The sequence below is a fragment of the Epinephelus fuscoguttatus genome, linkage group LG5, assembly GCF_011397635.1.
Source record: "Epinephelus fuscoguttatus linkage group LG5, E.fuscoguttatus.final_Chr_v1".
Taxonomy (NCBI): domain Eukaryota; kingdom Metazoa; phylum Chordata; class Actinopteri; order Perciformes; family Serranidae; genus Epinephelus; species Epinephelus fuscoguttatus.
Genome location: NC_064756.1, coordinates 34,704,960 through 34,728,643, shown reverse-complemented (window position 1 = coordinate 34,728,643; position 23,684 = coordinate 34,704,960). Strand labels below are relative to the sequence as shown.

Genomic DNA, 23,684 nt, shown 5'->3' with positions numbered 1-23,684 from the left:
GGCATGCCTCTGCAGAAAACGACGTACATGTTGATTTATTGATTGATGGGGACCACGTTTAACAACAGCAAAACTATATCACAATATCCATTTACAAACTCTCCCAACTCATGCCATATAATCCAAGTCTCAGTTATCCACTTGTATGCTCAGTACTTCCCAAACACATACATTTTTGCAAAAACTTTAGTACCTAAAACTGAACTAAAAGTGAAACTTTTCTATTCTCTCCTCAAAGCCAGACTCTAATACTAAGGTTTTTTTTTTTTTTAAATAAAATGGGTGTGTTTGTGAAGTACTGAGCATACAGCTGGATAAATGAGACTTGGATTACACTGCAGGACTTTCACTGTTGTACCCAGTCAATCAATAAATCAACATGTCTGCCGTTTTCCCTTGGAGTCATGTGAGAAAAGCAAAGTTTTCTTTACAAATTCAAGGTAACACAACATGAATAATTAATTCACAAATGGTCATTTTGTGGATAAAGTATTCCTTTGACATTAAACATTGCATTTAAAAAAAGATTAAACAGCAATACATCATCAGAAAAACAGTCTTGTTCAGTTCTTGTTCAAGTGTCTGAAGATTGCTCAGGTTCCCCATAATGCTCACTATAAATAGGTTTTGATGGAACTACTTTCTACCGAAGTAATAGTCCTGATTTATTAGACTTTTTTTTAGAAAATTATTAAGAGTATCAGTGACATTAGTCTTTGGAAAGATTAAATGTTTGAGATGAATATTTAAAAACCTGGGTAAAAGAAACCACAAATATGTGCGAACGGACCCTTTAAAAAATACTGTCTTATTTAATTAGCAAATTCAAGAGTTGTTTTAAGATAATGAGTAATATCTCTATGCAATTTCTATGTGTAGAGAACATGTTTGTAGTCTATGTGTATAATACTAAGCTGAGGTGTTTTTCCAGGTGTGTGTCTGCAGACTGTGGAGAGTGAAGGTTACCCCTCCCCTGTGGTCATCCTGCCCTATATGAAACACGGCGACCTGCACAGCTATCTGCTATACTCAAGGCTGGGAGACTGTCCTGTGGTTAGTCTGATTTTAAACAAAAAACCATGAAAGCAGAGTCAGCAACACATACACTCGTGCAAACACAGGCAGTCGCACGCACATAGTCTCACACAATTTAACAGCTTAATGGGTACAGGGTTTAGAAGTTCACATAAGTGTCTGTCAGCAAAATGGAATCCAAAGGTCAATGTAGACGTAAAGTGTTTGTTACAGTAAGTCCTTATCCACACCTTCTTGGCAGTGCATATACTCTGAAGTCATGAAAACACCAGATATGCGTCTGTTGTTGCTATCTGCTAACTTATTAATGGATGAGATGTTTTTTTGGAATCGAGAAGTGCTGTACGCAGTAAGTCCCCGAAGAGCCGAGTTGAGAAACACAAGCCTAATCAAAACAAGATTCTTACAGAATGTTGAAACATCCATGAGCTCGGCAAACATTCAAAAACATAATGGTGTTGAACCCGATTCTTCCCACAGGAGGAGGCTGTTAGTATGTGGGGCAGGGAACATTAAGTTCAGATAGATTATAGGTCCTCAAAGACTCTAGTGCCCTCTACTGTGCAGAAAAGAAATGTCAGCTGTGTGTGACTGAAACCTTTTTCTATCTGCACTGTCCTGCAGTACCTCCCATCTCAAATGTTGGTAAAGTTTATGACCGATATTGCCCGAGGGATGGAGTACCTCAGCAGCAAGAACTTCATCCACAGAGACCTCGCCGCTCGCAACTGCATGTAAGCACAATTCCTGCTTCCACTTTTTACTTTCTTGGTTCCTGTATGTGTTATCACTTGTTCTTTCAAGAGGAACTTAAAGAGAACTAAAAGTAGACCAAGAGACTGTGCTCAAAACAACATCTGGGAGAGGGGAAGTCCAAGAAGGCTAATATGATACAGGACAGGCATACCATTCCAGCATGGGTATTGCGTTTAATAAACTGTGCTTCCTATTATATAATACTATCATATATTTTGTATGTAGAAAATAACTAGCAACTACAGCTTTCAAGTAAATGTAGTGGGATAAACAAGTACAAAAATGTAGTGGAGTAGTATCTCAAAATTTTACAGCACTTTATCTTGTTTTTGTACTTCCCACCATTGCCTGAATGCCCTTTTTCCAGAATTATAACACTCTTGTGTCTCCTCCTCAGGCTGAATGAGAACATGAATGTATGTGTGGCTGACTTTGGCCTCTCTAAGAAGATCTACAATGGAGACTACTACAGGCAGGGGCGGATCTCAAAGATGCCCGTCAAATGGATCGCTATTGAAAGCTTGGCTGATCGTGTCTACACCACTAAGAGTGATGTGGTTAGTTCACCCACTATGTCTTTGTGTGTGTGTGTGTGTGTGTGTGTGTGTGTGTGTGTGTGTGTGTGTGTGAGTGTATTAATTCCTTTGTGGGGACTCGTCTCCCATCTGGGGAATGGCCCTATCTAGAATGGGTCTTTGGTTTGTCCGTTCTGGGCTATTGTAGATATAAACAGCTCATTCTAAGGTAATAAAACACAATGGTTTCTATTTCCAGGTGATTATAAACTAATGACTAATAGTTACAGATTTTGTATACCATTTTCTGCCAACAGATGCTTATAAACCCTACACACTGTACATTTAAGTGGTGATAAATTTCACAGCAGAATGAATCAAAAACTCTACAGAAACTTCTTAAAGCACCCTGCAGCCTAATGCATTACCCCATGTCAGCTACATGGATAGATAGATAGATAAATACTTTATTGATCCCAAAGGAAATTCACTTGCTCAGTGTTTTCCAATCAATCATCATTTCATCATATGACTAATTACATTACATTAAGACAGCATTTTGGAGCATCAAGGCGAGTGACAGGATGAAATGGAAGCACTCTACTGTGGCACTCTACTTTGGCTAGTTTAAGAAGTTTCAGTAGGTTAGATGGTTTATTTTAGTTCCACTGTCAAAACTGATGTCTACATGAGGTGAGTGTATAGGAAAAAGTCGATTTTGGATGACTATTGCTCTAAGGATACCATAATGGTAAAGGGATAGTCCAGAGTTGTGCATGTAGTTGTTATGGTAAAGTCTGGCCTCCAGGAAATGAGTGCAAGTTGAGACAATGTCCTCACAAGTTACAAAAACAGATGAATTCCAGTCTATTATCAGTTCAGTGATTAACTTTTGACCTTTTTTTTACGCTTCAAAACTGAGAAATGGCACTACTGTAATATCCTCATGATGAGAGAACTGAAAGTTTTCAGTTTTCAGTAGAATATACTTTACATATATATTAACATTTGGGACAGACATGAGCAGTAACAGCTGATATTATGACTGTGTGTATGTATGTATGCACGAGGGGCCCTGGTTTCCATGCACATGTGAAAGTGTTAAAAAGGATGTGCATTTTTTAGTAAGCTGTGCGTAGAAGGATGTCTGTAAAGCCTAGACAAACATGGCTGTGTTATTCCCATAGCCAGTGTTTGACCAGTGCAGATTAATGTTTGAGTTGTGCATGACAAGGTGTGTAAAACCCTAAAGGAATTCAGAACTCTTTAACCCTTTCCCTCTCTCTCCCTCCTTACCATTTCCTACACCTTTCCTTCTCTCTATTTCTCTCTCAGTGGTCATTTGGTGTCACCATGTGGGAGATCGCCACACGGGGCCAGACTCCATACCCTGGGGTGGAAAACAGTGAGATTTATGATTACCTGAGACAGGGGAACCGTCTCAAACAGCCTCCGGACTGTCTGGACAGCATGTGAGTGCCTCACTAAACACACTCAGCTGATGATGAAGTACTTTGGGAATCTTTCGCCTCCTGATTAGATGTACCTTTTTACCATAAAGCAATCAAGGCTAGAGGCTAAAAACAGATGTGCTTTTCAAGGAGCTCAGATGATACTTTGAATTTTTTCCATGTTTCTTAAAGATTCCTAGATAAACACAATTTTACAGAACAATTTTGTTCCAGGATAGATTTCCCCAATTTAAAAAACTTGCCCCTTCCTTAGTAATAAGTGTAAGACTGATATTTTAATGATATGAAGTTTCAAATTAGTTTCAGTCTAACTTGTTTAACAGTAACATCATTTTCTAAGTTTCACAATTTCCAGATAATATCCAACGAAATTCCAGGAAAAAGGAATTTATTATTTGCTGCTAATCATAGGAAAATTTTCCAAGACATAACACTTCTGCCACTTCTGACCAATTTAGTTGTAGAACCATGAAAAGACTATAGTGGTAGAGATAGAATAGGTAAAAGGAATTTCATGGAAACATCCGGTTTAAGATATGTATATACCATGTTTATAACAGCAAAGTAATAAATATTAATTTATTATCTGGAAATTTTGGGAGGGAACAAAGGCTTTCTAGGTAAGCTAACCCTCTGTCTGAAACAGACAAACCAAAAACTGACTCTAGATGGGGTCATTTGCATTTTCACGTCAGCTACTGTAATTTGCAGCCTCTCCGCAATGAGCAGTGTTAGAAAAAAAAAAAATTAACATGAAATTTATTCAGTGTTTTTACTGATTTAAATCACCAATCTCCATTTGTTTTGGAGAAGAGACCTACTACTAAATACTTACTTATATACTATTATATACTACTACGCATACTATATATACTTTTCATATCATATTCCATTTGAATTCTACATTAAATACAATGAACATTTCTTCTTCCTCTCCAGCTACGCCCTGATGTTCTCCTGCTGGCTGCTGAGCCCGAAGGATCGCCCGTCATTTGAGTCCCTGCGCTGCGAGCTGGAAAAAGCCCTTGAGGATCTTCCAGACACCCAGGACCCAGATGAGATCTTGTACGTCAACATGGACGAGTCTTCCATGGAGCTAGGGGCCGTTGGTGGCCGTGACCCCATTGGGGGACCAGCCCCTCTCTGCCTGAAGGGCCTAGACTCTGTGACCACAGTGGAGGTCCACCACCCCAACCGCTACGTCCTCTGTCCCCAACACGAGACCAACCGAGCCCTCTCTGAGTCCTTGGAGAGCCTGGACATGCCAGTGTCGTCCTCCACAGCCACGCTGCCTATACAGCCCTCCTGCCACTCCACTCCCAACCCCACCCCGGCTCCCACCCCAACTGTCGAGCTGCTGGAGGACAGGGAAGGGTCCAGGAAACTGCCCTGGCAGTGATGGCTTCACTCTTAAAAATTACAAGACTCGTCACTGCCAAAGCGTGCTACCTTTTAACCCCGGTCCATGAACGAGATCCAGCCTCTTGCTACTGACTGTAAGAAACCAAACGTGCCCCTACATTCATATTTTGCACAACTACACACATAGCCGAAGACATTCCAAGGAGGTGAAGGACTAGGATTATCTCCTTTGTCAACCCTCTGAAATGAGCACATTTCCAAATGAGTGCAAAAGTTATTGTCTGATAAGTGTAGCAGGAGAAACACAATGATAGATGATGGGTGAACAAGTTTTAAGGACACGTACACTGCAGCACAATCAGAGAAATTAATTCCTAGTCACTATAGCAATAAAATACCATACCTGCACAACTACCTACATACAACAGATTGATCTCCTTCACACGATTAAGCTAGAAAATCTCTGTGAAACCAGCTCAGACACTGCCAGGCTGAATCTACAACCAAACAAACTCAGGAGCTCGAACTTGTGAGTAAGGGCTAAGATGGAGGACTCGCACCAGCTGAGGAAAGTGTTCCTCTGATGGAGAAACCTCACCCATCTGAATCCATGCTGTGTAACTGAGCAAAAAAATGTCAAGGACTGGTAGGGAAGAAAGGAAGCAGCAACAGTGTCTCCGTCACTGAAGGTGCCATCTGATGAAGATGACTGGCTACTTTGATACAGTTTATGAAGGACAATAAGATGAGTTTAGGGCTAAAATCCCCAGCAGTGTCGCTGTTGGGCTGCTTTTTTTTTTTTAACATTGAGCACCATAATTTTTCAACTTCAAGCTGCATTTTCACCAAGTTCACCATACCTAAAGTTCAGACTTTTACCCGACAGCAACAGAATATAAATGGAATATCATTTTTAAAGATAAGTAATACATTTAGACAATATAAAGAGACCAAATTTGCTGAGAAAATAAATTCCACTTCAGGCTTTAGAGACTTTTGTGTGAGGCTGTTTTGAATGAGGATCCTCCATCTTATTGATCAAAACCCACAGGAGTTTGTATGATAGCCTAATGTAGCGCTCTAACAACCCCTGCTTCCTCTCCAGGGGTCATACTGCTAGGTGTGCATGAAGCACCATGAGCCATGTACCGTCCACACAAGGCAACATGTGTAAGTCCTGTTTCAACTAGTCCATACATCTTTGTCACAACTCAGGAACCTGAGAGTTTGCTCAGCAGTGGCAGAGGTACTGGTCAAATCAAGAGGGTACAGATAATCAGAGGCAGGTGGATGGACTGAGGCTTGGTACGGACATAATGGAGTTACCCAAGGCAAATGGCGGGATAAGCTCCTCACCTTTGCATTTGGCTCAAGCACAGTGTTATTACACATTTTGTCTTTTTTTTAAAAAAAAAAATGCTGATTTTTGTATTTCTACAACTTTGCACTAATGTTTTTATATCATTGTATGTTTGTTGATAATTTGTATATCTTTTACGCCTTTTTTGTGTTAATGACTTTCTGGACAGTCTTCCTGCAGACGCCTCTCATGAAATTAGTTCACATGTAACAACTTGCATATTCATAAAGGCAGAGAACAAAGCCTGTGAACGCATTTAAAGGGATAATGTGCCCATTTTTAACCAGCTTTGTATCATAACAATGTGGGTAGCATGTATAAATGAACTGTGGTAAATGTTCTCATCTTACCAGTGCACAGATCTCCTTGCTCATCTCTCAGCTCAATTTTTTGTGGTTCTAGGGCTGTTGCTTGAACTACAGATTGTACTTCTGCATTTTTGTATGCCCAGACACAGAGAGTATAGAAGCAGATTGGGAGAGAGAGACTGGCCTCTCTCAAACTCCAAACTGATCAAATGATAAAACTGAGCAGTGCTGACAAAATATGAATCAATATTCTGTTACAATATCTCCTATTTCTCACCTTAAATGTCTCCAGAAACATGTTTTAGTGCACTGTTTATCTGTAATTTGAGACTGTTTGTTACCAGCCAGCTGTTTCCTGTGGGAAAATGGAAAAGCTCGCATTACTCACCTTTTGGGAGTGTTTATTGGTCCAATGAGGCAAAGTGCATTCTGGTAATTGTAGGTTTTCTACCTCTTTCACAGAAGCAAATGCCACAGCCCTTTTTTGCGTCTTTTTACTGCATAAACAGCCCAGGTTTATAGACCAAGACCATCATTCCACCAGTGAAATACTTCTTTAACTCCATTCAGCGGAGTGCTTTCCATAAATGAGCAAAGACTGGGAGACTGGGAAACATGACTAACCTCATCATCTGACATCATCCTGGCGCTCTTTTATTCTGCGATATTTTTGTTTCTCGAGGTTTAGCACTGTAAATAGAATTCTGGTACCAGCAGAGTCAAGGAGGAGGAGGAGGAGACAGAAAGCAGCAGCAAGTGTGCTGTGAGGCTCACCAGCTGCAACTTTGCATTGTGCATGCACTTATTTTTATATATATCCACACTATATATATATATATTTGCTTTAGTTTATACTTTTGTCATTGGAATGGACCATATTCCAACACACATTTTGGGAGAGCTATTGTTTCAATGAGGCGCTGTGTTTCTCAGATGTATACATCAAAGGTACTATATGAAACAGTATACAGTGATATTTTATACCTGTAGCATTACTGAAATTCCTTGTTTAGATGAAATACTTTTCTTGTTATACCTTTGGTACTGAATAGTCATTGAGTTATAGTCCTACATTCTTTGTGAACTACAGAGAGTGGTGCTAAGACTGAGGCACTGGTCTTATTTGGTCTGTATCAAGATTTCACCAGTTTAAAAGCAGATATACCCACAGTGTTACACCAGCCATTGTGTTTGAAACATTGAGGTCTTTAGCATGGGCGGATTATGAGACAACGGGCTCCTGGGCACAGACACGCAGAAGGCCTCACCACCTCTCCTACATAGAGCTTTACAGTTGTTTAGCCCCTTTTTGTTGTAGTTTTGTGTGTTTTTGTAGTCGTTACAATCTCTGTGGTTTTGTACCGCTTTGTGGTAATTTTATGTCTGTTTGTAGTTAATTGTTACTTTGTGGTCATTTTGAGTGTTCTTGAAGTTGCTTTGCATCTCTTGATAGTTACTTTGAGTATCTTTGTGGCTGTTTTGACCATTTTCATAGTCATTGTCTTTTTGTGTCTATTTGCAGCTGTTTTGCATCTCTTTGTAGCCTTTTTGTTGTTCTTTTTGGCCTTCTTTTGTCTCCGTGTAGTCATTTTATGTGTCTTTTTGGTCATTGTGAGTCTCCTCTGCGTCAGCACATGTTCATTTGAGTAACATTTTGCAGGTGAAGGCCAGGGGAGGGGCCCTGACACTTTTGGCCCCTGGGCCTGTATCTGGTAAACACGTTCATTAATCCTTTCATTTAGTAAAAAAGTTAAAGTAATGCTCCAAGGAGATTCCAGCAAAAACACATTACTCCTTAATGAACAAAATCGGTTCAGCCTTAAAACTTTACTTTCAGTGCCTTCAGAGAGCCAGTATTTTTGCATCAATGTGTGTGTGGATTGTAATTCTCCTGGTGTGTTGAATTGGGAGAAGACTGTACTATAGTTGCCTTTATATTGTCACTGTCATGATTTGTAAACAAAGTTTTATACAGTACCTACAGTATTTTGTATAAGAAATAAATATGTTCATCATGAATGAGCTTTGTTGTAGTCAACGTTTATCTCATCTATATCATACGTGTTACTTACAGTTATTAACTCAACAATACAGCCGATGATGAGGTCACCTTTGTCTTAATCAAGATCTGCAATACACAGCTGGAAGTTTAAGGACCTGAGGTAAGGACATATACTCTGAAAGATCAAATAACAGCTGACATGACACACACAATCAATGAAAATGTACAACTTTTTTGAGTGATTCTAAAACTGGGGGTACATTTCGTGTCTATTAAAGATAATATTTTTAAAAACTATTTTCTTACCAGTTAAGGGAAGCCTATTATAAAATCAAACATTTTATGCACACTGTTGCATACATCAACAGTTTTTGCAATTTCCATTTTTTCAGTTGAGTGGGTCTTGACATCAAAATAATTAAAAACTATTAGTTAGCATTATCTGTTATTTAAAAGCTCTAAACACTTTAGAAAAACAACTTTTTATATTGAGTTTCATATTTAAATCAAATACAAAAAAAAAACAAAAACCAACAACTAAGAAATGGCTTGTTCCAAATCCATGTGACCAGCATCACAGGATGTCATCTTTCTCAGTGGCGGCCATCTTGAAAATGGTGTGTGTCCTTTCATATTTTTAAATATTTTGTCAGTAACAGTGCATTGTGTAGGAGTGTATTAATTGACCGTCAACTATGTTGTGCACATTTTATGGTTCACAGATCTTTTATGTTTCTAATTCAAATGTATGTTGAAATTTGATATTAACCTGCTAAAGACAACAGCATGTTGTCAGCCATGCTGGGCCTACCATTGAAATTAGGGGCTAAAATTGTTAAATTGTCTGCTGTCAACTTAGTCACCCAGTATAGGCCAACTCATGAGTAACATAGTTGACGTGACCCTACGGGCAACTAGCAAAAATATGCTTTTCCTTTAAAATGTCAAAAAGGTTGCTAATGTTGAAGCTCTGCAGTTAGTGGATATTTTTAACCCTAAATCACTGATTGCTTTTATGAGAAAGCACATTACATTTGTGCTTTTTTAATGTGAAATGTAGCCCCAATTAGAGAATAACTACAAGAGGTGCGTAGTCTCAGAAGTGGATGTAGGAGATCTGCACGTCGCCCTCTATCTCCAGCAAGTCAATCTCATTGAAGGACTGCAGGCGGTGGAAGAAGTCAAACAAGTGCTGCCCGTTCACAAACACCTTGAACCTCTGGTTCCCGCAGCGAATCGACATCTGAGAAACATAAAAGAAAAGGAAAAATTAAGTCACAGCTGACCCACAGTGAGTCAAAATAATAATAGAAAAGTAGACCACATGGGACCAAATATAAAGACCTACATCGAAGTACTGTCCCTCCATGAAGGGGTTCATGCTGAGCTCTCTGTCCTCCTGGCCCCAGTCGCCTCCAATCATGCTGTTCCTCACCACAATCCCCTCCCTCACCCTGGGGTTCATGTGGAAGGCGACATCCCGAGATCTGCTCACCATGAAGTTGATGCTCATTCTGCAACACACAGACCCAGAAGTGTCTATTAGCACTCACACTACAGTGATTTCAGTGTATGTGCACTAATAAACACACACCTGTCTGCTCCATAGGGTACCATGCCTCTGATGATGATGGTCCTCTTAGGGTACATCCCTCCTGGGATCATGTTGGAGTAAGGCACAGGCTTAAAACACACAGCAAAAACAAAATAAGACAGGTTACATGATAATAAGTCCAGAACTCTACTCCAACACTACCGGCCTGCATGAGGCTGAATTGCTAATTTTACTTACAGGGTTGTAGACTGGCTGCCCACCCATGCCCTATAATGACATTAACAGATACAAGATTTAAATTGGATTAACAGTGGTCAGAAAAAAATCACACAGAGGGCTTTATGAATGTGTAATTATGCAGTATTCTCACCGGCAGGTTTGATCCTGGAAATCCTCCCTGACAGAAGAAAAAATAAAGTCAGTCCACTGAACACAATCTATTGTTTAGATACAAACTGTTGTTTAGCTTACACATGACAAATTGGCTTGGCATATTTTACTATAAATCAACACAATGCGTAAAGAATACAAAAGCAAAACAAAATTAGTAATCATGATATTGTTTCATACCCCGATACCACCTCCCATGTCTCCTGGATATCCACCCTGTGAAGAAGCACGTATTTTAATTAAAAAGGACAATTTCACGTCATTTTGTTCTGTGTTTTTTTTATTGTGAATTAGCTGTATTTTTGACATAATATAACAAAATATATGAATTTGAAATGTGAGCACTGGTGAAGAGCAGAAATAGAAGTATTTGTCTACCCCCATGCTGCCTCCGGGATATCCTCCCTGTTGGACAGTGGTGGGCACATTAAACCATGTTTCATGATGTATGTTATTTCATTTTCACACTTTAAGAAATTACTACCATCCTGTAGTGAAAAAAGGAAGTATGCTTACTCCCATTCCTCCTCCCATGCCACCTCCCATGCCACCTGGATATCCTCCCTGTGTATCAGTTAGAAGAAGCAAGGGCAAGTAGAAATATTCTCATTTAATTTCACTACATTTTCAGTAATATTTAAAGGAAACTGCCTTCAAAGGTAAAAAAAAAAAAAAAAATAGCATACCCCCATGCAACCTCCTGGATATCCTCCCTGTTAAAAAGTTGTGAACATGTTGATCCTGTACAATGCTGTGTTGAATTTATTTTCTGCACCCAAATTAGGTATACTTACTCCCATGCCTCCTCCCATTCCTCCTCCCATTCCTCCTCCCATTCCACCCTAAAAAGACCAAACAAAAGTGTAAAACTGAACACACAAACATTACGTACAGACAGAGTTGTATAAAGCACTCATTGTTTAACATATCAGGTGATGCCTACCAGGAAAAAAATGGCACACACACACAAGCACAGACGTACTGTTGCTAATACCACTACTGCCAGTACCACTACTGGTACGGGTGCTATTTTTGGTAGCACTTTAAACAATGTTTATTGTCGTTATCGGATTCTCTTCCTGTGTTCCTAAATCCATTACTGGTTGGTCCTCTGTTGAGCTTTTGTGTTTTTCTTTGTACTTTAATTTACCTCAGACAAATCTCAGTTTCGATGCCAGCCTGTTTTTGTCTTTTGTTATTAGATTTACTTTAATGAATCTCCATTTGTTCCTTAAATCTGCCTGCTTGGTGTAATTAGGTCCTCTCTCTGTGAAACTTAACAGGTTGGGTTAAGAAAAAGATAATAGTTAGGCATGAATACCTTGTTTCACATGGGACTCAAAGCCCAGTGTCATGGGTGTATGTCTGGTGTTTGACCCATCAATCACCTCTCCTTCCCTCACTATATATCAACTTTCTTGCACATAGCAGTCCTTTCATGGTGTTTCACTTGAATGGCATGATAATGACCCTCTTAACCAACTAGTAGGTGTGGTAGGCATTACTAACCCAAATCTATGTTGCTTATCACCACTGATACAGGGCCATTTAATGACCAGATATTCACTTGCAGCAGTGGTTCTCAAGATGTGGAGCATAGCCACTGCAGGTAGGGCGTGAATGACCAGGGGAAAATGCCATGAAATATAACTGAATATGATTAATGTAGGGAAAATAAATAATAACAGGAGTCGAACTCAGGCCGCTGCGGCAACAGCCTTGTACATGGGGCGCCTGCTGTACCACTAAGCCACCAGCGCCCCAACAGTTTACTGTTTGAGAAAAAGTTTGAGAACCACTGACCTATAGTAACCTCTTAACAACTATCGTTTCACCACCCTAGCAATAGGAGCTGTAAGACATGTTTTTCATTGGACATTGAGGTTTCAGCTTTGAGGCTTGAAGCAGGAGACATTTTAAAACCATTTTAAGTCTTACCCCTATGATGTTAATCGTCTGAACAGAAACATCTCCTGCGATCTGCATTGCGCAAACTCTCTCCACAGGAACACGGTGTTCAAAGGTGTAGAAGTCATTCCCATTGACTTTGATCTGAAACAGAGTAATGTCAAATGTTAAGCAGAGAGTGCTACACCATATATATGGTCCAAGAATGTATTCAAGTAAAGTGTTATCCATAAAAAATGGTTTGAAATCATTTGTGGCCCTCTGGTTGGTCTTACCTGGTAACCCTGTGAAGAAATCATGATGACCATTTCAAAGGCCTGGCCTTTACTGAAAGGCATATCACGAATCTTGTCCTCAGACCCCCAGGATCCATCCTGACATGAGTTGAAGACAACCTTGTCCCAGCCATCAAATCGAGGGTTGAAGTGGAGGGCAATGTCGCTGGACTCGGACTCTCCGCAGAGCAGGTTGATAAAGAACCTGTCAAAAGGAGCAGTGACACTGAGACATTTTGTCACTGAATCCTGAGTGATAAGTTTGTTTAGAGATAGAAATGCAAACAGTGCAGGTGGGGCAGACCATAAAAATAATGAGGATCTTGTAAAGCGATGTTAAGATAGAGTAAGGTGTGTGCAGTGTTTACTCTGTCAGTTAATGGCTTGTAGGAGTACCTCAGATATTACTATTTTGACAAGGGGAGGGTTTGGTGATAAAAGTGGAGCCATGTGTCACAAGCCTGCTTTGATATCTCACAATGCAGAGGAAACCAGTTCCACCCTGAGTGAAATTACACAGGGTGTTCCCCCAGTGTCCAAATTATGTCAAAAAGTTTTGGTTAGAGATTAAAAAATGAAAATAAAATAAAAAAAACATGCACATAAAACTTTTTTGGGGGAAACTATTATTTTAAATATAAAAGATGAATTTCACACTGAAAGTGTACCATGCTACAGAGTAATACTCACCTGGTAATGTCCTCTGGAACGGAGCCCTGGATGTAGATGGACATCCCCTCCCTCAGGCCTCCATAAATGGGCCCCAGATATGGAATATTCTGTGCAGTGCCCAAAAATACTTAACCACATTGTACAACACGCACAGGGTCCAACAGTCAGTCCCATTTTAAACAGTAAATCTGTAAGTCACAAAGTTTGACTCTGGAGGATCTTATTTAGAGTCGCTATAAAAATGAATTAAGTATTAGTTTGATTTCACCATTTACTACTTGAATGTAGTGGTGGAAAGAAAGTACAGTCACTATACTGTACGCTTTTTGGTTTTACCTTCCCTATAATATGTGCCAGAGTTATTGTAGTTTCGTATTTTTCAATCATTTGTATTTTGATTTCATTTTTAATTTTACTTTTCAGTTCAGTTTCAGTTAGGGTCCAGGGTGGGTTTGCTCATTTAAGTTTTTATTGTTTAAAAATGTTGAGTTTGCTTATTTATTTATTTATTTTTTACTAGTTTTAACAAACAGACAAAGACTAAAACTAAAGGCATTTTCTGTATTTTTCTTTTATTATTTTAGTTTCGTGAGTACACAATATAATTTGAGTTACCTGTATTTTTTAATTAGAGTCTATTTTTAATTTTTATTTCAGTTAACTAAAAAAAATCACACCTAGTTTTAGTTTTCTAGTATAGTTTTAGTTAACTATAATAAACCAGTAGATACTAGGGCTGGACCAAATGTATTGAATTGGCAACATCATACTGAAACTCATAGTAACAAAATGTTTTACTCATATAGCAGTTTTCAACAAATAAACTCACTGAATCCCACAACGGTTATTAAACCTTGAACATCCACGGTGGCATCAACAATCACTAACCACAATCATAATCAATAAATAAGCCTACAAAATCTTCAATGTTCATAGTGTCATTAATCTAGACAAGCACATCGTAAATGAGACAGCTTCATGCATCTTCAATATATATATCATATTGTTTGGAGTGCAACATAATTCTGTATCAAGTCCTCTGAAGAACAAAATATAGTTTGGAAATCCTAGACACAGGCCTGGACTGGACTCTTTTGTCTGAACTGTCAGCGTAATATATTTTGTAAATCCGCTGACTCAAAATCATTATACCTTGAGTGCAATGCATTTCTCAGCAGCAGTCAGTGCAGATACTCACAGGGCTGTAGACTGGCTGATAGCCAGGAGGAGCGACAAATGCCATGGCAGCAGTCGGTGAGATGGACAGGCAGAATGAATCAGGAAGGACTCGTCAGGAATTGATCTCTGCTGGAGGCCTGGTTTTATACAAGTGATGAAGGAGGGGCAGAGCACGGTACCGAACCCAGGCCTGCATCACCATATTTACTTTGGAGGCACAAGATGCACATTAACCATTGACCCCTGCAGAGGAGTGGCACATTGTAACAAAAGACAGACTGTGCATTTGTGTGTGTGTGTGTGTGTGTGTGTGTGTGTGTGTGTGTGTGTGTGTGTGTTCAGCAGGAATAGCAGCATTGAAGCGGCTATGGAAGCAACGAGTTTCCCTTCTACACAGTGGTAGAGGAAGTAATCAGACAGTTAAGAATGAGTAGCAAAACTGTTATTATATTATATAATGCTCCATTACAAGTAAAGGTCGTGCACTGAAAATGTCACTGAGGTGCAGAAGATGGCCCCTATGAGTGCTACACTATACTATTGCATTATCATTACTGATGTATAATTAAGCATTTTACTGTTGAAACTGGTCAACATGTAGCTGTTTTTAACTATTATATATATTACAGGGGAGTTCAATATCTAACAACTCACATCTGAAAAGCTATATTTTGTGACTGCTTCCTACAACTGCCACATAAATATAGTGGAGTAAAAATATTCCTCTGAATATTAGTGGAGTTGAAGAACAAAAAAGGAATGGAAGTACTCAAGTAAAGTACAAATGCCTAAAATGTACTTTATTTTACAAGTTACTCCCCTCCAGTATTATTATGGCTTCAGATCACTTCCTAACTCTTACATGGTGAACAATATCGACATTTTACAACGTAAAAGTTAAAAGTGTCATAATATTCCTTCTCAGTAGTGAATAAGAATACACAAAACTTTGCCTTTCCCGAAGTGGAGGTCTGTACAAGAGACATTATCTCTGTTCAGCACATTAACTCAGAAACCAGATATAATTTTATTTCTTTCTTTTACTCCCCCGAGATTTAAAGTATTGTAGGAGGGTATGTATGACTCATAAAATCTCCACCCGCCTGCCAACCCAAAGCAAACAGACACACAAGTAACCCTTGGCTACCACTCAGGTATGCGAGCATACAGTAACTTTATATAAATACTTTATGCATGCAATAGGTTATTCCAACAAATTCTTCACAAAGTAAACATGCAGGCCGTTCGTGCACACTCACACACACACACACACACACACACACACACATACAGCTCCTCCGAGAATCGCCACCTTAATGTGGTGGAGGGGTTTGAGTGTCCCTGTGAACCTGGGAGCTGTGTTGTCTGGGGCTAATAGGCCCTGCTAGGGTCTCCCAAGGCAAAGTGGTCCCGGCGGAGGGACCAGAGTAAGAGTGATTCAAAGACCTTGATGAAACGGACCTTTCGTGAGCAGAGTACCTCACCCTGTATGGGGACACCGGGGCCTCCTCCTGGAGCCAGACCCGGGGGGGAGAGCTCGCTCAAACTAACAATGAATGATGACGTACTACACTGTGACTTTATTTTATGATATTTGGATGACATAATATCCGAAGACATTTTTAATGATATTTTGGCGACATACTATACTATGACGTTTTTACTGATATTTTGAAAGACATGTCTCTATAAAAGCACGGTTTCTCTCTCTGTGTATGTGTGTCTGTCTGTCCCCTCCTGTCGCCCTCTCGCAGAATTTCGTGTGGCATGACGTTCTCTCTTCTCACCAGCAGAGGAGGAAAAAGCAAAAGATACTGGTAGTGGTACTTTCACATTAGTGAAATGGGGTTCAACTCCCTACAGTGTCATTGCTAAAAGCCAAACACAAGACATTACAACAACTTCATAAACAACAAGTGATTAAACATATACACCTCAATCTGTATCCATATCAATCACAGACACATGTAGCCTTTCATCTTTCAACTGACGCCTCTTTACCAAACTATATGCTTACTACAGCCACTGCATTAGTACTATACTATGACGCTTTTAATGACATTTTGATGACATACTATACTACAATGTTTTTTATGACATTTTGAATGACAAACTATATTTTGACGTTTTTAATGACATTTTGATGACATACTATACTACAATGTTTTTTTATGACATTTTGAATGACAAACTATATTTTGACTTTATTTTATGACATTTTGACGACATACTACACTATGACATTTTTTATGATATTTTGAACGACATACTATACTATGACATTTTTTATATTTTGACGACATACTATACTATGATGTTTTTAATGACATTTTGATGACATACTATACTACAAAGTTTTTTTTATGACATTTTGACGACATACTACGCTATGACTTTTTTTTATGGTATTTTGAACGACATACTATACTATGACATTTTTTATGATATTTTGACTACATACTATACTATGATGTTTTTCATGACATTTTGATGACATACTATACTACAATGTTTTTTATGACATTTTTTATGATATTTTGACGACATGCTAAACTATGACATTTTTTGTATTTTGACAACATAAAAATGAAAAATGTGGAAAATCTTTGGCGATTAGACCCCATTGAGATGGTATGATTTAGGGAGCATGATGAATCCATCGTCGAATAGGGAACTCCCAAGAGGTCTAGATGGTGGTGGTGGTAAAGGTGGTGAAGATGAGATGTGAGGAAGATGGAGAAGTGCTGATGATCTGGATGAGTAGAGGAATGAGCCTTTGCTTGAGCTTGTCCTGGACTCTGGATATGATGGCTGGAGGTGAACAGGGTGGAGGAGGGCACTACAGCTCGAAATAAATTGACAGCTGACAGCAGCAGAAGAGAGAGCAGATTTAAAATTTTACAGTAGCATCATGATTGGCTGATGGAGATCGTGGCAAAGTTTCATTGGATAACTAGAAGAGTGAATACCCATAGTCAGCTGATAAGAGGAAGCAGTGGGGGTCGGATGGAGAGAATTGTGAATGGATGGGCACAAAGGAAGTCTTCTGGATTAAACACATAAAATTCCAAATCTGAAAACTGTAATTATTAAACCATACACTATGAAACCACGTTGATCACAGCCACCAGATGTTTTTCCTTTCTTTTATAAATATCACTCTTTGATAAAGAAGTAGTTGATCATTTTAGTGCAGGTCTACCCAGAGCTTTACATCTGTCCCATGGACAAAAGTTTAGGCCATCTACATACTTTTAAAAAATATCAGAAAGAAGATGAGCTTCGGAATTGGGATTGCGGATAAGTAGGCTATGATACAGTCCTGGATATGGCTGCTTAGCAACATCAGGGGCAACCTACCTCCTCACACTTTAAAGCTGGCAAAAGAATGGCACCAGCGCCTGACCTCACATTCTCTAGGCTGTTGAAGACGTGGTATGTGTCCTAGCGTTAAGGCAACTTCTGACCTCTTTCCACAACCTAAACCTAATGAGGACCAGACAAAATGTCCTCATTCACACTCAAGGTATAACTGGTCCACACAAAGGTAAAACAAGAGCGCATACACACACACACACACACACACACACACATACAAGCAAACCTGACCAACAGTGCACTATCGTGTTACATTTGCCAACAGTGGACTTCAGTTTCTGGGCATTTTAAAAATACAAAAATAGAATTGAACATTAACTTTTAAGCTCTTTTACCATAATATTATTGCAAATGTGCTTTTTAATTTTTTTTAAAGAAATTGCCAAGAGGGGACTTTTATCCTTGAGCGATGTCTACCTCTCAAAGAGGGGACCTCCATATGCTTCACTGTAACTGTCTGTGCTCAGTCTTTCACAGTGTTTGTTTACTGCAAAGACTTTCTTTGTTTCTTTCAAAAACAGATTTCACTTTAATGTTATCAATATTTACACATTTCTCTGTGATACACATATTAAAACAATCATGAAGACATTTTTTAATTTCAATTTCTAAATGTTTCTTGGGGGAATTCATATTCTTCTGTGTTGTGGTCATTTTTATGACCTGTGTGTGATGGATTATAGAGAGAGCTCCCTTCCTCCTATGGTTTATATCTTATTTGTATATCCTTTAAATAATGTAAGTAGAGAAAAACATTTGTCAATCTAAGACAGGTTTTGAAGCATGCATCTACTACACTTGCTGTGGGCTGTTCAGGCATCTTCAGGGCATTCATTTCAGACTCATTCATGAGGTCAGATGAAATTCTAAAAATTCTAAATTTTTTTTTTTTTTTAAGGATAATGTGCTGATTTGCTCTTGTGTTCTTACTCATGAATAATTATGTGTAAATGTTGGCTTCTGTCAGTTTTGACAGTACAAGAGGGGACCCTCTAGTACAATCTGTAGTGAGTATACAATGAATTTTCTTGAAAATACACATTATGTAGAAATCTTGCATTGCATGAATCTATCTTGAAGAGAAAAACTAATCTATTTGGGTATGAATCACAGATCCCATACTGTAGTCAAAAATGTGATATTTACACTAACTGCTAATGCCTCTCTCAGATCCATCATAAAAAGACCTCATAGGGTGCTGAAATATTCAGTGTCTTGATGGAGTTAACCTTAATCCTCTCTCGAATCCAAACAACAGGATGCAGACCTTTAAAGAAGACTTCATTTATGGAATCTTGTTTTGAAGTTTGACTCTATAACAAAAAAGATAGATTTTATATATTGACTCAAGTCCCCTTTTTGCTTGTACAAAATGACACAAGTCCCCGCTTGAATATGATGCAGCGACATACACACTTCTTCATGGATGTGAATAAAGTGTCTGGCTCCTGTGAACAATATTGAAGTTAAAATGAATGACTTAAGATGTAAGATTTGCAGGAAATGTCACCCAAGCCTGCATGACCATGCAAGTTCAAGTAGACCACAGACATTACATCAAATATCAACCTGGAAAACTTAGGTCTCTCATGTTGATAAAAGTCAACTCTTATGCTCAAAATGACACTGACTTACAAAAATTACTGCTTAAAAGTTTTTATCTTACAATGTATCTAATACAAAGGATGGAAAAATATTATTGCAGCATGTCAGTAGAAGAAAAACAAAGTTCATTTTCTTAATTGAAGGACCGTGTCAATTAAATTGTGTTGTGCTTGAAATAATGAAATGGGCACTGAAATATTCAGTGTCTTGATGGAGTTAACCTTAATCCTCTCTCAGAAACAAAACAACAGGATGCAGACCTTTAAAGAAGACTTCATTTATGGAATCTTGTTTTGAAGTTTGACTCTATAACCAAAAAAAGGTAGATTTTATATACTGACTCAAGTCCCCTTTTTGCTTGTACAAAATGACACAGGTCCCGCTTGAACATGATGCAGCGACATACACACTCCTTCATGGATGTGAATAAAGTGTCTGGCTCCTGTGAACATTATTGAAGTTAAAATGAATGATTTAAGATGTAAGATTTGCAGGAAATGTCACCCAAGCCTGCATGACCAAACAAAAAAGATAGATTTTATGTTTTTAGGTGTTTTGAGGAAATGAAGAGGAGACACACCAAAGGGAGGGATGTATCAATACACTAATACTGCATAGATTTTTTTTTTTTCCGATTCACGTTCATTTTTTTTTTTTACAGATAAAGGCTGTCTGAAGTGATGCACTCACATCTTACATTAAAGTCTGATGCATGAGTGAATCTTTACACTCTATTGACATTGACTGACAACAGTTACTTCTCATATCTTAGCGTATCTACTACCAAGGACAAGGAAATATTGTTGCAGTCTGTCATTATAAGAAACACAAACTTAATTTTCTAAATTCAGGCACTGTGTCATTTAACTTGTCTTGTGTTTGTGTTATGGTAATGATGAGCATTGAAAGGTTCAGTGTCTGTCATGATGGAGTTAACCATTGTATAGATGGACTGAAGTCCCTCTTTGTTTGAACAAAACGACACAGGTCCACTGTTGATTACTATCGAGCGATATTCACACTCCCTCATGGATCTAGATCTGAAATATAACAGAGATGATTTTTTTTTTTTTAAATATATTTTTGGGGCATTTATGCCTTTAATGCACAGGACAGGTAAGTATGAAAAGGGGAGAGAGAGAGGGGATGACATGCAGCAAAGGGGCACAAGCTGGATTTGAACCCGGGCCACTGTGGCAACAGCCTTGTACATGGGGCGCCTGCTCTACCACTAAGCCACCGACACCCCAACAGAGATGAATTTTATGAACATACTCCAAATTATCAGATATTTAAGTATATGTGTTTAATACCTAGCTGTCTACAGGTTTGATAGGCTACATTATGCTGTCAGAGAAAATGATATGTTTTGCCCTGGGAATATGGAAAATGTTTGGTCTTGTTTGCTATGAGCAAAATTTGCTAAAGTTTTTTTGTAATTAATTAATCAATTAATTGATCATTAATGTTACCAGTGTTCAATTGAGGAAAGTGCTTAAAATTGTCAACCCTAGTCAATAGCCTGCTACAGTGCATCTATGCATGTAGACTCTTTATTATATATTTACATTTATGATTACACATTTCATCCAGTAACATTCACACACTGCTTTTTAGGAAGTTACACATGTTTTAATTTCAGTTGATGATGTGAACATAAAACTGCCTCTGATCAGTGAATGGACTGGGGTGTAATTCTGTGACACTGAATCTCTGACAATCAGTATCAGACCTGGATTGTCTGCGGTGTGGGGGATGGTCTCCTGTTGTGAACGATGGTCGTTGGAGTCTTTTCACCCTGGGCTTCAGGTTGGAAATTTAAGTCTCCAAACTTTGAAGACTTGGTTGACTTTAAAATGGTACAAATCATGTATGGAGCAGAAAAGAAAAAATAAAACAATCAAACAAACAAAAACCAATCACAGTTATTACATGGAAGCTTCAGGCCAAATCTAAAGTGTCTGTCCAAAAAAATTTTATACACAGAAATTTTCTAGTGCATATCCATATTAAATTCATCATTATATATTTGATCCTCACCACTGAGATGAGAAAATATATATATTTAAAATTTAAAACACCATTGTTGTGAGGAACTGAAAACATGTAGAACATTCTGTTTGTTTAAACAAAGGTTTAAAAATAACATGCTGCATAAATATGACAATAGATGATGAGAGAGTAACATTGGCATAGTGAGGGAAAGGGTACAGGAACTGCCAGGATGTATAGTGTCTTTTGTTTGTCATAGTTTTCAGTCATGTGACATGCATGGTGACCTGGAGGGCAAAACAATGGGCCAACATGGCGGCTCAAACTGGAGTCTCCATAGGCACGCAGCTCAAGCCAGTACAATTTCCTTATGTTTCAAGCCACAAATATTTGAAGAAGGGCTGTGGCATATCATACCATCCATGATAACCCTGGTATAAATTTTACTTCATAAAAGTGTCATCTTCCAATATCACTGATATAGCAATGTGTTCCGCAGTGCACACAGCAACAACACAAGTCCAAACATGTTTTAAGGCCAAAGCGCTTTGAAGTATACCCATTGTTGAGCATCAAATGAGCAACTGAGAATAAATAATATTTTAGCTAACAAACTTGAAGGCCAAGGTGAAAAGACTCTAACGACCATCGTTCACAACAGGAGACCATCCCCCACACCACAGACAATCCAGGTCTGATACTGATTGTCAGAGATTCAGTGTCACAGAATAGCACCCACCAGTCCATTCACTCATCAGAGGCAGTTTTATGTTCACATCATCAACTGAAATTACAACATGTGTAACTTGAATGATCTGCAAAATGAAAACATAGTAATAATATATATTGACGTAGCATATAAATAACTAAATGCATTTATTGGAGCATGTAAGCTTCAAAAACTAGCTTGAGTACTGATTTTGCAAACTTCTACCTTTATGGATATTTTACAACTACAAGGAGTTTTCAGTTGCTTATGAAACAGTCTCAATGTGTTTCTACAGAATCCCGCCTAACAAAGAAAACTCAGGAAAGACTAGATTGTGGATTTATGCCATTAAACATACCATGTTGTCTCTGGAGGGCAAACAGTGGCAGCTGTCTCTAAAATTAACTATAATTCTTGGATTACTGATAGATAGCTAACATTAATTAATTAGTACTCCCTTTGCTTTAACACTGAAGAATTTCTTGTCCTTTGACTCGCAAACAGCAGCACAATTGATCCATCCAGGAAAATACGTATGACTGTCCATACTTTTGTACGCTTTCATCCTGGCAGCAGCGTAAGTTGAGGGATTTTTTTGTCCATGCCTTTTTTAAAATTCCATTTAGGCAAAATAATGGGCCAACATGGCGGCTCAAACTGGAGTCCCCGTAGGCACGCAGCTCAAGCCAGTACAATTTCCTTATGTTTCAAGCCACAAATATTTGAAGAAGGGCTGTGGCATATCATACCATCCATGATAACCCTGGTATAAATTTTACTTCATAAAAGTGTCATCTTCCAATATCACTGATATAGCAATGTGTTCCGCAGTGCACACAGCAACAACACAAGTCCAAACATGTTTTAAGGCCAAAGCGCTTTGAAGTATACCCATTGTTGAGCATCAAATGAGCAACTGAGAATAAATAATATTTTAGCTAACAAACTTGAAGGCCAAGGTGAAAAGACTCTAACGACCATCGTTCACAACAGGAGACCATCCCCCACACCGCAGACAATCCAGGTCTGATACTGATTGTCAGAGATTCAGTGTCACAGAATAGCACCCACCAGTCCATTCACTCATCAGAGGCAGTTTTATGTTCACATCATCAACTGAAATTACAACATGTGTAACTTGAATGATCTGCAAAATGAAAACATAGTAATAATATATATTGACGTAGCATATAAATAACTAAATGTATTTA

The 23,684-nt window shown here is 38.6% G+C and overlaps 2 protein-coding genes across 3 annotated transcripts in view; one reads left to right on the top strand and one right to left on the bottom strand.

Moving 5' to 3' along the window:
• The window catches only part of LOC125888917 (tyrosine-protein kinase receptor UFO), a 32,763-nt gene extending 26,821 nt beyond the window's left edge, over positions 1 to 5,942 (top strand). Inside the window, exons 16-20 of the mRNA XM_049576565.1 lie at positions 932 to 1,053; positions 1,660 to 1,769; positions 2,189 to 2,348; positions 3,642 to 3,778; positions 4,718 to 5,942. Coding sequence (XP_049432522.1) covers positions 932 to 1,053; positions 1,660 to 1,769; positions 2,189 to 2,348; positions 3,642 to 3,778; positions 4,718 to 5,177 — 989 coding nt within the window. The 3' untranslated portion in view covers positions 5,178 to 5,942. The remainder of the gene's footprint in view (positions 1 to 931; positions 1,054 to 1,659; positions 1,770 to 2,188; positions 2,349 to 3,641; positions 3,779 to 4,717) is intronic.
• A 2,890-nt stretch (positions 5,943 to 8,832) lies between these two features.
• Positions 8,833 to 14,962, bottom strand: LOC125888921 (galectin-4-like). 2 transcript variants are annotated; one of them, XM_049576568.1, is made up of 13 exons: positions 14,809 to 14,962; positions 13,629 to 13,717; positions 12,939 to 13,143; positions 12,694 to 12,807; positions 11,550 to 11,597; positions 11,442 to 11,468; positions 11,272 to 11,319; positions 10,936 to 11,160; positions 10,736 to 10,762; positions 10,603 to 10,632; positions 10,405 to 10,493; positions 10,159 to 10,324; positions 8,833 to 10,053 (listed from the first exon to the last, which is right to left on the bottom strand). In XM_049576568.1, exons 1-13 carry the CDS (start codon positions 14,851 to 14,853, stop codon positions 9,907 to 9,909), a joined length of 1,260 nt encoding a protein of 419 aa, XP_049432525.1. In that variant the 5' UTR covers positions 14,854 to 14,962; the 3' UTR covers positions 8,833 to 9,906. The 2 variants fall into 2 exon arrangements, with proteins under 2 accessions (XP_049432525.1, XP_049432527.1); XM_049576570.1 differs by lacking the exon at positions 11,442 to 11,468.
• Between the last annotated feature and the right edge of the window lie 8,722 nt (positions 14,963 to 23,684).